The following is a 12,649-nucleotide window of genomic DNA, read 5'->3' as shown; positions in this document are numbered from 1 at the left end:
TGGACCTGATGACATACTGTGAAACAAACACATTCTGATGTGCATATCTCTGTATATTGTGTTGCTGGGGAGCATACAATGTTATGTCATCTACTAGATAAATGCCTTTAGATGCTTCCTGATTTTATGAAAGGGGCAGCAATACTAACAAATCAAAGGATGCACTGAGACTTCTTGAAGTGTAACCAACCGGATTGAAGGAGAGTGTTGTGGGGAAAGATAATTTAACAAAGGTAGATTAAAGAAGTTTGAAATGGAAATGATGAAGTGTCCCTCATCTCTAACATTTTTTTTTTAAATCTTCCATTATATGGAAGTTAAATAGAAGTTATAAACAAATGACTGCGTAGCCTTATGTGGAAAACTGACATTTTCTGAAATATTTCATTGTGTTCTCTACTTTAATACAATGGAGTTAGATAGAGTTGATGGAGTTAGATACAGTTAATGGAGTTAGATACAGTTGATGGAGTTAGATGGCATTAGATACAGTTAATGGAGTTAGATGGAGTTAATGAAGTTAGATGGCATTATGAAGTTAGATGGCATTAGATAGAGTTCATGAAGTTAGATGGCATTAGATACAGTTCATGAAGTTAGATGGCATTAGATACAGTTCATGAAGTTAGATGGCATTAGATACAGTTAATGGAGTTAGATAGAGTTCATGAAGTTAGATGGCATTAGATACAGTTCATGAAGTTAGATGGCATTAGATACAGTTAATGGAGTTAGATGGAGTTAATGAAGTTAGATGGCATTAGATACAGTTAATGGAGTTAGATGGAGTTAATGAAGTTAGATGGCATTATATAGAGTTCATGAAGTTAGATGGCATTAGATACAGTTAATGAAGTTAGATGGAGTTAATGAAGTTAGATGGCATTAGATAGAGTTCATGAAGTTAGATGGCATTATATAGAGTTCATGAAGTTAGATGGCATTAGATACAGTTAATGGAGTTAGATGGCATTATATAGAGTTCATGAAGTTAGATGGCATTAGATACAGTTAATGGAGTTAGATGGAGTTAATGAAGTTAGATGGCATTAGATACAGTTAATGAAGCTAGATGGCATTAGATAGAGTTCATGAAGTTAAATGGCATTAGATACAGTTAATGGAGTTAGATGGAGTTAATGAAGTTAGATGGCATTAGATAGAGTTCATGAAGTTAGATGGCATTAGATACAGTTAATGGAGTTAGATGGAGTTAATGAAGTTAGATGGCATTAGATAGAGTTCATGAAGTTAAATGGCATTAGATACAGTTAATGGAGTTAGATGGAGTTAATGAAGTTAGGTGGCATTAGATATAGTTCATGAAGTTAGATGGCATTAGATACAGTTAATGAAGTTAGATGGCATTAGATACAGTTAATGAAGTTAGATGGCATTAGATACAGTTAATGGAGTTAGATGGCATTAGATAGAGTTCATGAAGTTAAATGGCATTAGATACAGTTAATGGAGTTAGATGGAGTTAATGAAGTTAGATGGCATTAGATACAGTTAATGAAGCTAGATGGCATTAGATAGAGTTCATGAAGTTAAATGGCATTAGATACAGTTAATGGAGTTAGATGGAGTTAATGAAGTTAGATGGCATTAGATAGAGTTCATGAAGTTAGATGGCATTAGATACAGTTAATGGAGTTAGATGGAGTTAATGAAGTTAGATGGCATTAGATAGAGTTCATGAAGTTAGATGGCATTAGATACAGTTAATGGAGTTAGATAGAGTTCATGAAGTTAGATGGCATTAGATACAGTTAATGGAGTTAGATGGAGTTAATGAAGTTAGATGGCATTAGATACAGTTAATGGAGTTAGATGGAGTTAATGAAGTTAGATGGCATTAGATAGAGTTCATGAAGTTAAATGGCATTAGATACAGTTAATGGAGTTAGATGGAGTTAATGAAGTTAGATGGCATTAGATATAGTTCATGAAGTTAGATGGCATTAGATACAGTTAATGAAGTTAGATGGAGTTAATGAAGTTAGATGGCATTAGATAGAGTTCATGAAGTTAGATGGCATTATATAGAGTTCATGAAGTTAGATGGCATTAGATACAGTTAATGGAGTTAGATGGCATTATATAGAGTTCATGAAGTTAGATGGCATTAGATACAGTTAATGAAGTTAGATGGAGTTAATGAAGTTAGATGGCATTACATAGAGTTCATGAAGTTAGATGGCATTAGATACAGTTAATGAAGTTAAATGGCATTAGATACAGTTAATGGAGTTAGATGGAGTTAATGAAATTAGATGGCATTAGATAGAGTTCATCAAGTTAGATGGCATTAGATACAGTTAATGGAGTTAGATGGAGTTAATGAAGTTAGATGGCATTAGATACAGTTAGTGGAGTTAGATGGAGTTAATGAAGTTAGATGGCATTAGATACAGTTAATGGAGTTAGATGGAGTTAATGAAGTTAGATGGCATTATATAGAGTTCATGAAGTTAGATGGCATTAGATACAGTTAATGAAGTTAGATGGAGTTAATGAAGTTAGATGGCATTAGATAGAGTTCATGAAGTTAGATGGCATTAGATACAGTTAATGAAGTTAGATGGAGTTAATGAAGTTAGATGGCATTAGATAGAGTTCATGAAGTTAGATGGCATTATATAGAGTTCATGAAGTTAGATGGCATTAGATACAGTTAATGGAGTTAGATGGCATTATATAGAGTTCATGAAGTTAGATGGCATTAGATACAGTTAATGAAGTTAGATGGAGTTAATGAAGTTAGATGGCATTACATAGAGTTCATGAAGTTAGATGGCATTAGATACAGTTAATGAAGTTAGATGGCATTAGATACAGTTAATGGAGTTAGATGGAGTTAATGAAGTTAGATGGCATTAGATAGAGTTAATGAAGTTAGATGGCATTAGATACAGTTAATGAAGTTAGATGGCATTAGATACAGTTAATGGAGTTAGATGGCATTAGATACAGTTAATGAAGTTAGATGGCATTAAATACAGTTAATGGAGTTAGATGGAGTTAATGAAGTTAGATGGCATTAGATACAGTTAATGAAGCTAGATGGCATTAGATAGAGTTCATGAAGTTAAATGGCATTAGATACAGTTAATGGAGTTAGATGGAGTTAATGAAGTTAGGTGGCATTAGATAGAGTTCATGAAGTTAGATGGCATTAGATACAGTTAATGAAGTTAGATGGCATTAGATACAGTTAATGGAGTTAATGAAGTTAGATGGCATTAGATACAGTTAATGAAGTTAGATGGCATTAGATACAGTTAATGGAGTTAGATGGCATTAGATAGAGTTAATGAAGTTAGATGGCATTAGATACAGTTAATGGAGTTAGATGGAGTTAATGAAGTTAGATGGCATTAGATACAGTTAATGAAGTTAGATGGCATTAGATACAGTTAATGGAGTTAATGAAGTTAGATGGCATTAGATACAGTTAATTAAGTTAGATGGCATTAGATACAGTTAATGGAGTTAGATGGCATTAGATATAGTTAATGGTGTTAGATGGAGTTAATGAAGTTAGATGGCATTAGATAGAGTTAATGAAGTTAGATGGCATTAGATACAGTTAATGGAGTTAGATGGAGTTAATGAAGTTAGATGGCATTAGATAGAGTTAATGAAGTTAGATGGCATTAGATACAGTTAATGGAGTTAATGAAGTTAGATGGCATTATATAGAGTTAATGAAGTTAGATGGCATTAGATACAGTTAATGGAGTTAATGAAGTTAGATGGCATTAGATACAGTTAATTAAGTTAGATGGCATTAGATACAGTTAATGGAGTTAGATGGCATTAGATATAGTTAATGGTACTAGATGGAGTTAATGAAGTTAGATGGCATTAGATAGAGTTAATGAAGTTAGATGGCATTAGATACAGTTAATGGAGTTAGATGGAGTTAATGAAGTTAGATGGCATTAGATAGAGTTAATGAAGTTAGATGGCATTAGATAGAGTTAATGAAGTTAGATGGAATTAGATAGTTAATGGAGTTAAATGGAGTTAATGGAGTTAGATGGAATTAGATAGAGTTCATGGAGTTAGATAGAGTTCATGGAGTTAGATGGCGATATATAGAGTTAGATGGAGTTAGATGAGTTAGATGGAGTTAATGGAGTTAGACAGAGTTAATGGAGTTAGACAGAGTTAATGGAGTTAGATAGAGTTAATGGAGTTAGATATAGTTAATGGATTTAGATGGCATTAGATAGAGTTCATGAAGTTAGATACAGTTAATGAAGTTAGATGGCATTAGATACAGTTAATGGAGTTAGATGGAGTTAATGAAGTTAGATGGCATTAGATAGAGTTAATGAAGTTAGATGGCATTAGATAGAGTTCATGAAGTTAGATGGCATTAGATACAGTTCATGGAGTTAGATGGAGTTAGATAGAGTTAATGGCGTGAGATAGAGTTAATAGAGTTTGTGGAGTTAGATAGAGGTAATGGAGTTAGATTGTCACACCCTGATCTGTTTCACCTGTCCTCGTTATTGTCTCCACCCCCTCCAGGTGTCGCTCATTTATCCCTGTGTTTCCTGTTAGTCTTGTATGTTTCCAAGTCAACCAGCGGTTTTCCCGTTCTCCTGCTTTTTGCATTCTCCTTTTTCTAGTCCTCCCCGTTTTGACCCTTGCCTGTTTCTGGACTCTGTACCCACCTGCCTGACCATTCTGTCTGCCTTGACCACGAGCCTGTCTGCCACTCTGTACCTCCTGGACTCTGTACCCACCTGCCTGACCATTCTGTCTGCCTTGACCACGAGCCTGTCTGCCACTCTGTACCTCCTGGACTCTGTACCCACCTGCCTGACCATTCTGTCTGCCTTGACCACGAGCCTGTCTGCCACTCTGTACCTCCTGGACTCTGTACTCCCCTGCATGACCATTCTGTCTGCCTTGACCACGAGCCTGTCTGCCACTCTGTACCTCCTGGACTCTGTACCCACCTGCCTGACCATTCTGTCTGCCTTGACCACGAGCCTGTCTGCCACTCTGTACCTCCTGGACTCTGTACCCACCTGCCTGACCATTCTGTCTGCCTTGACCACGAGCCTGTCTGCCACTCTGTACCTCCTGGACTGTGATCTGGTTTTGACCTTTTTGCCAGTCCACGACCATACTCTTGCCATCCGCCCCATGTGTCTGCATTTGGGTCTCGCCTTGTGCCTTGATATAGATGGAGTTAGATAGTTAATGGAGTTAAATAGAGTTAATGGTGTTATATGGAGGTGGAAATTATGAGTTTGGTAGAGCAGAACACCTTTCTGTGTTCTCTTGATAATACCATTCATAGCAGGCACGCCTCCATGAGATATGCATGATATGAGCATACTATTCATACTATTATTGGAGAGAAACGGTGGTGCTTCACTGCAAAAACAATTGACTTGCTTAAGTATCAAATACAGGTCCCCAAACAGGCTGAGCCCAAGACACGTTTTGCATTTTGATTACATACAGTGTATGTGAATCTCTGGAGTGTCTATGTGTCCCTGCTCCTTTTTCGACATCTCCATATCTGTGTGTGAGAGTGTGTGTGTGTGTGTGTGTGTTTGCTGCCCACAGGGGAATCTCATTCCCCTGTTGTGATATTCAGCAGTGATGCAGATGTATCCCAGCCAGGCTGCCTGGGCAGACAGTCATCCACCCTGACACAGGACCAGAGCTCTGACATCATCCCATCAGAGCCCCAGTCAACACCCCCAGGGGAAGCACGATTAGATGAATAAAGAGATAGAGAGGTAGAGGGAGGGAAAGAAAGGGCTGACAAAGGGAGGGAAGGTAAGTAAAGGGTTAATAGATCAATCAGATCAAGGGAGGAAGAGAGACTGCATGAGAGGCAGAGAGTCAGTGAGAAAGAATGAGAGATGGAGAGATGGATTGAGAGGAGTGGGGTTGGTGTTGTAGAGGGCAGCATGATGGAGGGAGGAGATAGAGGTGAGGTGGAGTGGGAGTGAGGGGTGGGTTCTAATGATGGGAGAGGGGGTGGAGTGATGAAAACACGAGAGATGAGTTGTATCCATAAACATACAGTATATGGGCATGCTGATCATACAACACCCCAGGAGAGCAGTGCAACACAAGCACAGGTCCCCAAGCTGTGAAGGATGAGGCCGGAGCTCTGGTGTCAGCCCACTCAGGGCAAATCAGCAGGCCACTTCCCTCCGCTCCAGCTTAATACAACTAATGGAGCCATCTACAGGGTAAAAAAAAAAACATGCCCTGTTAATAACTCTTTTTATTTTTAAAAATATTTTTTTATATATATTGACTTTCAATGTTAGCATATGTTGTCCAGCTAACTGCTGTTTGAATACTTCTGAGTTTTCCTGATTGGTTGATACCTCTGTGAATGGTAGATGTTTCAACTGATCTTTAAACTCCCTCTTATTGCACAAACACTAATAAAGTAAAGAGATGGTAGTGATGTCATTTCTCACTTAGATATTGATTAAGGTGAATTTATGCTGCACTTTTTTCCACACAGGACTTCCGAAGCGGATTTCTCACTGTTTTCCATCAGATTATATAACTGTGCTTTCCTTTAATCAACTTTGTGTTCCGACTCAAACGCCTCAGCAAGGCTTGGTGAATGACTTCCTGAGACAGAGCTGACATTTTATCAAAATGTTTCTTTTGTGCTGACCTATATTGCTGTTCCCAGCCAATCAAGTTACCCTGAGCTAGCTCCAGAGGCGGCCATGGAGACCGTTGCCAAGCCAGAAGAGTAATTATAAGGCTTGACTCAGTTTGATTACAGGCCAGATGAAGAAACTCTGGCTCCAAGGAGTTGGTGGTCCAGGCTCAAAGAGCATGGAGCGTTGAGCTCCTTATTTACGTGTTCTCTGTGTGTCTGCGTGTCTGGGGGCTAGCACTGTCATGCTACAGCAGAGTTTATTTCGGAGATGGTAATGATATCGAGCTGCCATGATAAAACTCCGTAGCTACTGCATGTTGGTGGGAGGGTTAGTCCAGTGACTCCAACCAGCCGTGAGGCTTAAGGCCTCTGACACAATGGACCTCAGCCACCAGTGCATGACTCGATGACCGCAACTTCAATAACCAGCTTTAAGGTATAGCCTACAGAATACTGTACTCACCCTTTGGACCGAGTTTTTACAACACAAACACTTTCTGGATCAGATATCATATCTGTAAGAATGATATCGTCAGAGAACAGAACAATGGTCAATAGAAGCAGCTGCAGTAGCATGCTTTAGAGTCAGACAACATTGGGGTTAGACTACTTTGTGGAGCATCACTAATCTCTCAGCACAAATTTTTCCAGACTACTAATAAATACAAATGACTTCCAGGATAATTCCATTGTTTTCCTCCCTCATCTCCTTGTGGATAGAGCTTGGTTATCAATGGCTTTAGAGTTGTGCTGTAACACTGTGATTCGTTTCTAATTGAGCTGCCATAGCAAAAGAAACAGAGATTACGCTGCCTCTAGTTTATGCTTCTCACGAAGCTTTGATTACCTGCTTCTAAGCATCTGAGTGCACACTCCTGTCTCCTGAGAATGAGCCAAGGAATATCATTCTCCATCCATCTGAATAAAGATTCCCTCTCTGCCCGAAATAGATAATATTCCGTTGTACTCGGTTCTACAGGGATAAACAAGACAAGTCTCACGGATGCAGCAGAACATATTCTCCATTTGAGAGAATGATTGACCTTCCCTCTCTGCCAATGACCCTTTCTCTGTCTATGCAAGGACATCCTATTCTAATACACAGTAAGGTGTGTGTATGGACAGCGGGTATATGCTTTGTCTGTCAATGTCAGTTTACACCCTTTCATCTGATCCTGTATGTGTATTTATTAATCTCATTGAACTGTACGTTTCTAGGCATCTGAATGGTTCCATTTCCCTTTGAGTGAATACTTCTATCTTTTTGGCAGTGAGTGTACATTTCTCTAGCAACCTGAGAGCAAAGGTTTCTCTTTTTGCCTGACAGCATATGTGTGCTCTCTCTCACACACACACACACACACACACACACACACACACACACACACACACACACACACACACACACACACACACACACACACACACACACACACACACACACACACACACACACACACACACACACACACACACACACACACACACACACACACACACACACACACACACACAGGGATCATCCATTTCCATCATCTTCAGTCTGCTGGGATCCATCAAGGCAGGGGCACTGGGACCCACACAGGGGTAACTAGAGAGACTGGGAGATGGACAGAGATGATGATTGAAAGTGGTTATTCATTGTGGAAGGACACTAGACAAGTTGGCCCACGCGACTGTGCCTCGCACCAGATCGCTTTGATTAAAGACGGGTGTTGGACAGGCATCCGGCCAGGAAGAGGGAGAAGATGAGCATGCAGGCGTGCCTCCACACCGTGACTGCAATGTAGGCATTTCAAGGTTGAACAGGTCATAACCGTGGCATGACCGTGAAATACGATTAGTATGACCACGACAGGACAAACCCACAGGCCAATACAGCACAATAGCGTTCCTTCAGAACAAGATTCGTATGTATTCTGACCGCTGCACAGAACTCCATCTACCATCGTTCATATTTTGTTCCTTTTTGAACTGAGTAGAAAGGAAATGTGGAAATTCCAGGAGGCATTACAAATGGTATTGAAATCATAAGATGCAGTACAAAATAGTCTACATCAGAAAAATTCTGTGAAAACGAACTATCGTCTGATGAATGTAAGAGCTCATCTGGGACAGAAATGTACTGAACGCTACCAAGAAAAAGCACTCACTACTACACCACCTTACACAGTAGGACTCCTTACCCAATAATAGGGATTTATGTACAGTCCACTACCCATGAGGGACAGGAGGCAAGCAGAGCACTCAAGTCCTGAGAACGTTTTAGGTGATAACACGGCAGCCTATCTAGCTGTTAGCTCTCCACAAGAGTTGCTCTGGTTCCTATTTCCTGTTAACGTGTTTGTCTCTGACAGCTGTTGGGGAATGCATATGGAGTCGGTGGCAGAAGAAGGGTTAGACAGGCATTTCACACGGGGGGACCACACTCCAGAATAATGAGTCCGCCCCCACCATGCTCCCTGCGGAGGAACGGAGACACGCAGATCAAACCCTCTTCGAGCTGGTGAGGAAGAGCGGGAGGCAAACAGGCTAACAAGGGGGAGGCAGGATGAGAGGGAGCATGAAAAGAACCAGGGAGCATGAAAAGAACTAGGGAGCATGAAAAAGGAAAGATGGAAAAACTGAGGAAACAAAGCCAAAGCTGACTTAGACTGGCAAAAGTAAACAAACATGTTGCGGTAAGGATAGGACCAATGAAGTGGGACAGGATATAGACACATAGTTAACACCTGATGAAAGGACATTCTAGTGTTATTACCTGCTAATTCCTATTTCAATCATGAGAGGGAATTGGGCAATGGTTGATTGCCTGGGAATTGGGCAATGGTTGATTGCCTGGGAATTGGGCAATGGTTGATTGCCTGGGATCAGAGACAAGGTGAGCAGAAACTTGTTGAATATGTAATAAAGCTCATTACTTCCTGCTACCTTCTCAGGGTGACTATATCTAATCCTGATACTAATGTACTAACTCCGGACTCTCACAGCAGCAAGACACTGAAACCAACCAATCAGATGCTTCTGTCAGACATCCAATTACAGCGTCCCCATTGGGTCGTTATTGGCTCCCTCTCACTGTGTATCATGCCGATCACACAGCAGCTTCAAAACTGGACCACGAGGATCTGCTCTGAACATCACACACACTGCTGAGAAGTCTACACCAACTATTTTCCCTCAATCTCTCTTATTTCATTTCACCAGGGCTTTATCTCTCAACTCACTCTTTCTTCCTCTTTTTCTCTTTCTTTCTTTCTTTCTTTCTTTCTTTCTTTCTTTCTTTCTTTCTTTCTTTCACACTCTCTCTCTTTCTCCTCCTTTCACTCTTTTGTTCGTAACCTGGCTGGTACCTTGATTTGTCCGGTGGAGTTGAGTTTTCTTGGCACGCTGGTGCTTCCTGTAGATCTGGGAGGTTGGCGAAGTCATCTTGTTCAGCCAGCCCGATGGCTAGAGACAGAACAACCATCTTCCCCTCGCTGCTCCACACAACAACCCACACACACAACGAGTACAGAGACAGAGTAGAGACAGGTAGTTTAAAAAAAACTGTAAAGAGGAAAGAAAGGTCAATGTGATATTGATTGGTGAAACATTTACATATTATCACTTGGATTGATACAAAACCTCACCCTTAAAACATTTAATTGAACCCAAGCTGTTGTAGACACAGATGGTTTATTTTCTGTGAGCTTTGAAGCGTACCGTGTTACAGGTTTTAGTCGTATGCTGAAATCTGAAAGGGGCCAGGCACACAGTGCTCTTAACAAGCAAACATTCACACACTCTGCTCACACGCACGCACGCACGCACGCACGCACGCACGCACGCACGCACACACACACACACACACACACACACACACACACACACACACACACACACACACACACACACACACACACACACCCTTAGCTTCCCCTAAGGGATCCTCTTCCCCGGTTTGTGTAAAGCTGTGAGTCACTGTTTCTTTGAATCCTGTCCTGTCTAACTCTCTCCATCATTCTCTTCCTTGCCTCACAGGGCCTTTACAAAACACATTCCTGACCCCTGTTCAACAAAACCCACTCTGACCTTAATTGTTCTCTAATCATCTTCGGTCTTCTTGCACAACAATATCACAACATATTGTCTTTGGGGGACAAACTCGTAGTGTGTAGTTAATAGTAGTAGTTATCATCTTTTAGTGCAGTCTGTGAGGAGGCTAAGGATGTTTTGCTCCATGTCCAGCTACCTAAATGACACATGGAGTCTGTGCATCATACAGCTATTCATCACGATGTAAAAATGTATTGGCATTCATCCTGCTTGTTCTTTTCCTCCCTCTTATAGCAGTTTCTCTTTGACCCAAATATTTCCATTTCTGCCATTCTACAGTCTCTCATTTTATCAAAAGAACACGACCGCCTGCAAAAAGATTAACGCAACCATACTTATACAAACAGAAATGTTGTCTGTGTTTTAAAATCCAAGTAGATCAATACACATTCTTTACAGTCACTAAATCATGATGATCAAAATAAAGTACTATCCAAGGTGGTAGTTCACCAAACCATTTCATTCACATTAAATCAAATATCATTCCTCATGAAAAAAAAGCACATTTTGTGCAGGATTCATTCATTGGTACCAAAAGCAAAGCTCTATAATGGAAGGTCACAATGTTGGAGAAAAAAGTAACCCAACTTCATTCTCTGCATCTCTGCATATCCGCAATATAAAGAAAATCATAATAATTAGACAGTCCGCATTTGTCACGTTCTGACCTTTATTTCCTTTGTTTTGTATTTATTTAGTATGGTCAGGGCGTGAGTTGGGTGGGCAGTCTATGTTTGTTTTTCTAGGTTTTGGGTATTTCTATGTTTCGGCCTAGTATGGTTCTCAATCAGAGGCAGGTGTCATTAGTTGTCTCTGATTGAGAATCATACTTAGGTAGCCTGGGTTTCACTGTGTGTTTGTGGGTGATTGTTCCCGTCTCTGGGTTTGCACCAGATAGGCCTGTTTAGGTTTTTGCACATTTATTGTTTTGTTAGTTATTTCATGTCTAGTTCCTTTATTAAAGAACATGAATAACCACCACGCTGCATTTTGGTCCGCTTCTCCTTCACCACAGGAAAGCCCTTACAGCATTGCCTAGATCTTTCCAACTTTTACATTTACATTTAAGTAATTTAGCAGACGCTCTTATCCAGAGCTCTTATCCAGAGCGACTTACAACTTTTCCCATCCTACCATCCCCCAGAGCCTGGTCCCAGTCCAGAAAGATTCATGTTTACAGGGACTGTGGGCAAGGCCACCTCTCCCTCCATGTTCCACATATTTGCCCTGCTTTTATTGAGCGATGATTCAGTGAGGCAGTCACTTGTCTGGGGCCTGTGTTAATGGGCCAGAGAGACTCAAGTGGAGGGCAGAGGGGTCGGGGGTGTCCGCAGGCTGCCCTACACAGCCTCAGACATCCATCATCATCCACACACACAGAAGAAGGAATCAATGTTTTGTTTACCAAACAAATGGTTCATCCCCAGCCGATCATTTCAATACCCGATTCATTGGAAAATCGGTGACAGCATCAAATGTGTCAGGAGATTCTGGCCTCCACCTACCTACAGTAGATCTACTCTCCCCAATATGCTGTGAGGGGTCAGTACTGAAGTACTGCTAACTGCAGGGTAATAAAAAAAATAATTTTACTGTTTTGTACAGTGGTTGATTAATTATTCTGGGAACCATAAAGTGTATGGTGAAAAGTACATTTAGTGGTACATTAGGCACATTTAGCTTTATCATAGAATATTGTTAAAGTTATAGGTAAATTGAATTAGAAAGTGGTTGTTTTTCATCCATATCCACACAGTGAATTGAACTCTCTCTCCACCTCAACAACTCCTCCTCGTCTCCTTGGGTTTCACCTCCATCCTATACCCCCTCTCTTTCCGTCTTTCACACACTACTCTCTAGCTTTATCTCTCTCTGTATCTAATA

At 40.5% G+C, this 12,649-nt stretch overlaps 1 protein-coding gene across 4 annotated transcripts in view; it reads right to left on the bottom strand.

Annotated features, from left to right (window-relative positions):
- Positions 1 to 12,649, bottom strand: part of LOC118394190 (synaptotagmin-7-like) — a 123,646-nt gene that overhangs the window by 20,454 nt on the left and 90,543 nt on the right. For all 4 annotated transcript variants that reach the window (XM_052462542.1, XM_052462541.1, XM_052462540.1 and 1 more), the window contains one exon: positions 10,021 to 10,146. In XM_052462542.1, coding sequence (XP_052318502.1) covers positions 10,021 to 10,146 — 126 coding nt within the window. The remainder of the gene's footprint in view (positions 1 to 10,020; positions 10,147 to 12,649) is intronic.

The sequence above is a fragment of the Oncorhynchus keta genome, chromosome 14, assembly GCF_023373465.1.
Source record: "Oncorhynchus keta strain PuntledgeMale-10-30-2019 chromosome 14, Oket_V2, whole genome shotgun sequence".
NCBI lineage: Eukaryota > Metazoa > Chordata > Actinopteri > Salmoniformes > Salmonidae > Oncorhynchus > Oncorhynchus keta.
The sequence above is the reverse complement of the archived record's forward strand: the minus strand, read 5'-3'. Positions and strand labels throughout refer to the sequence as shown.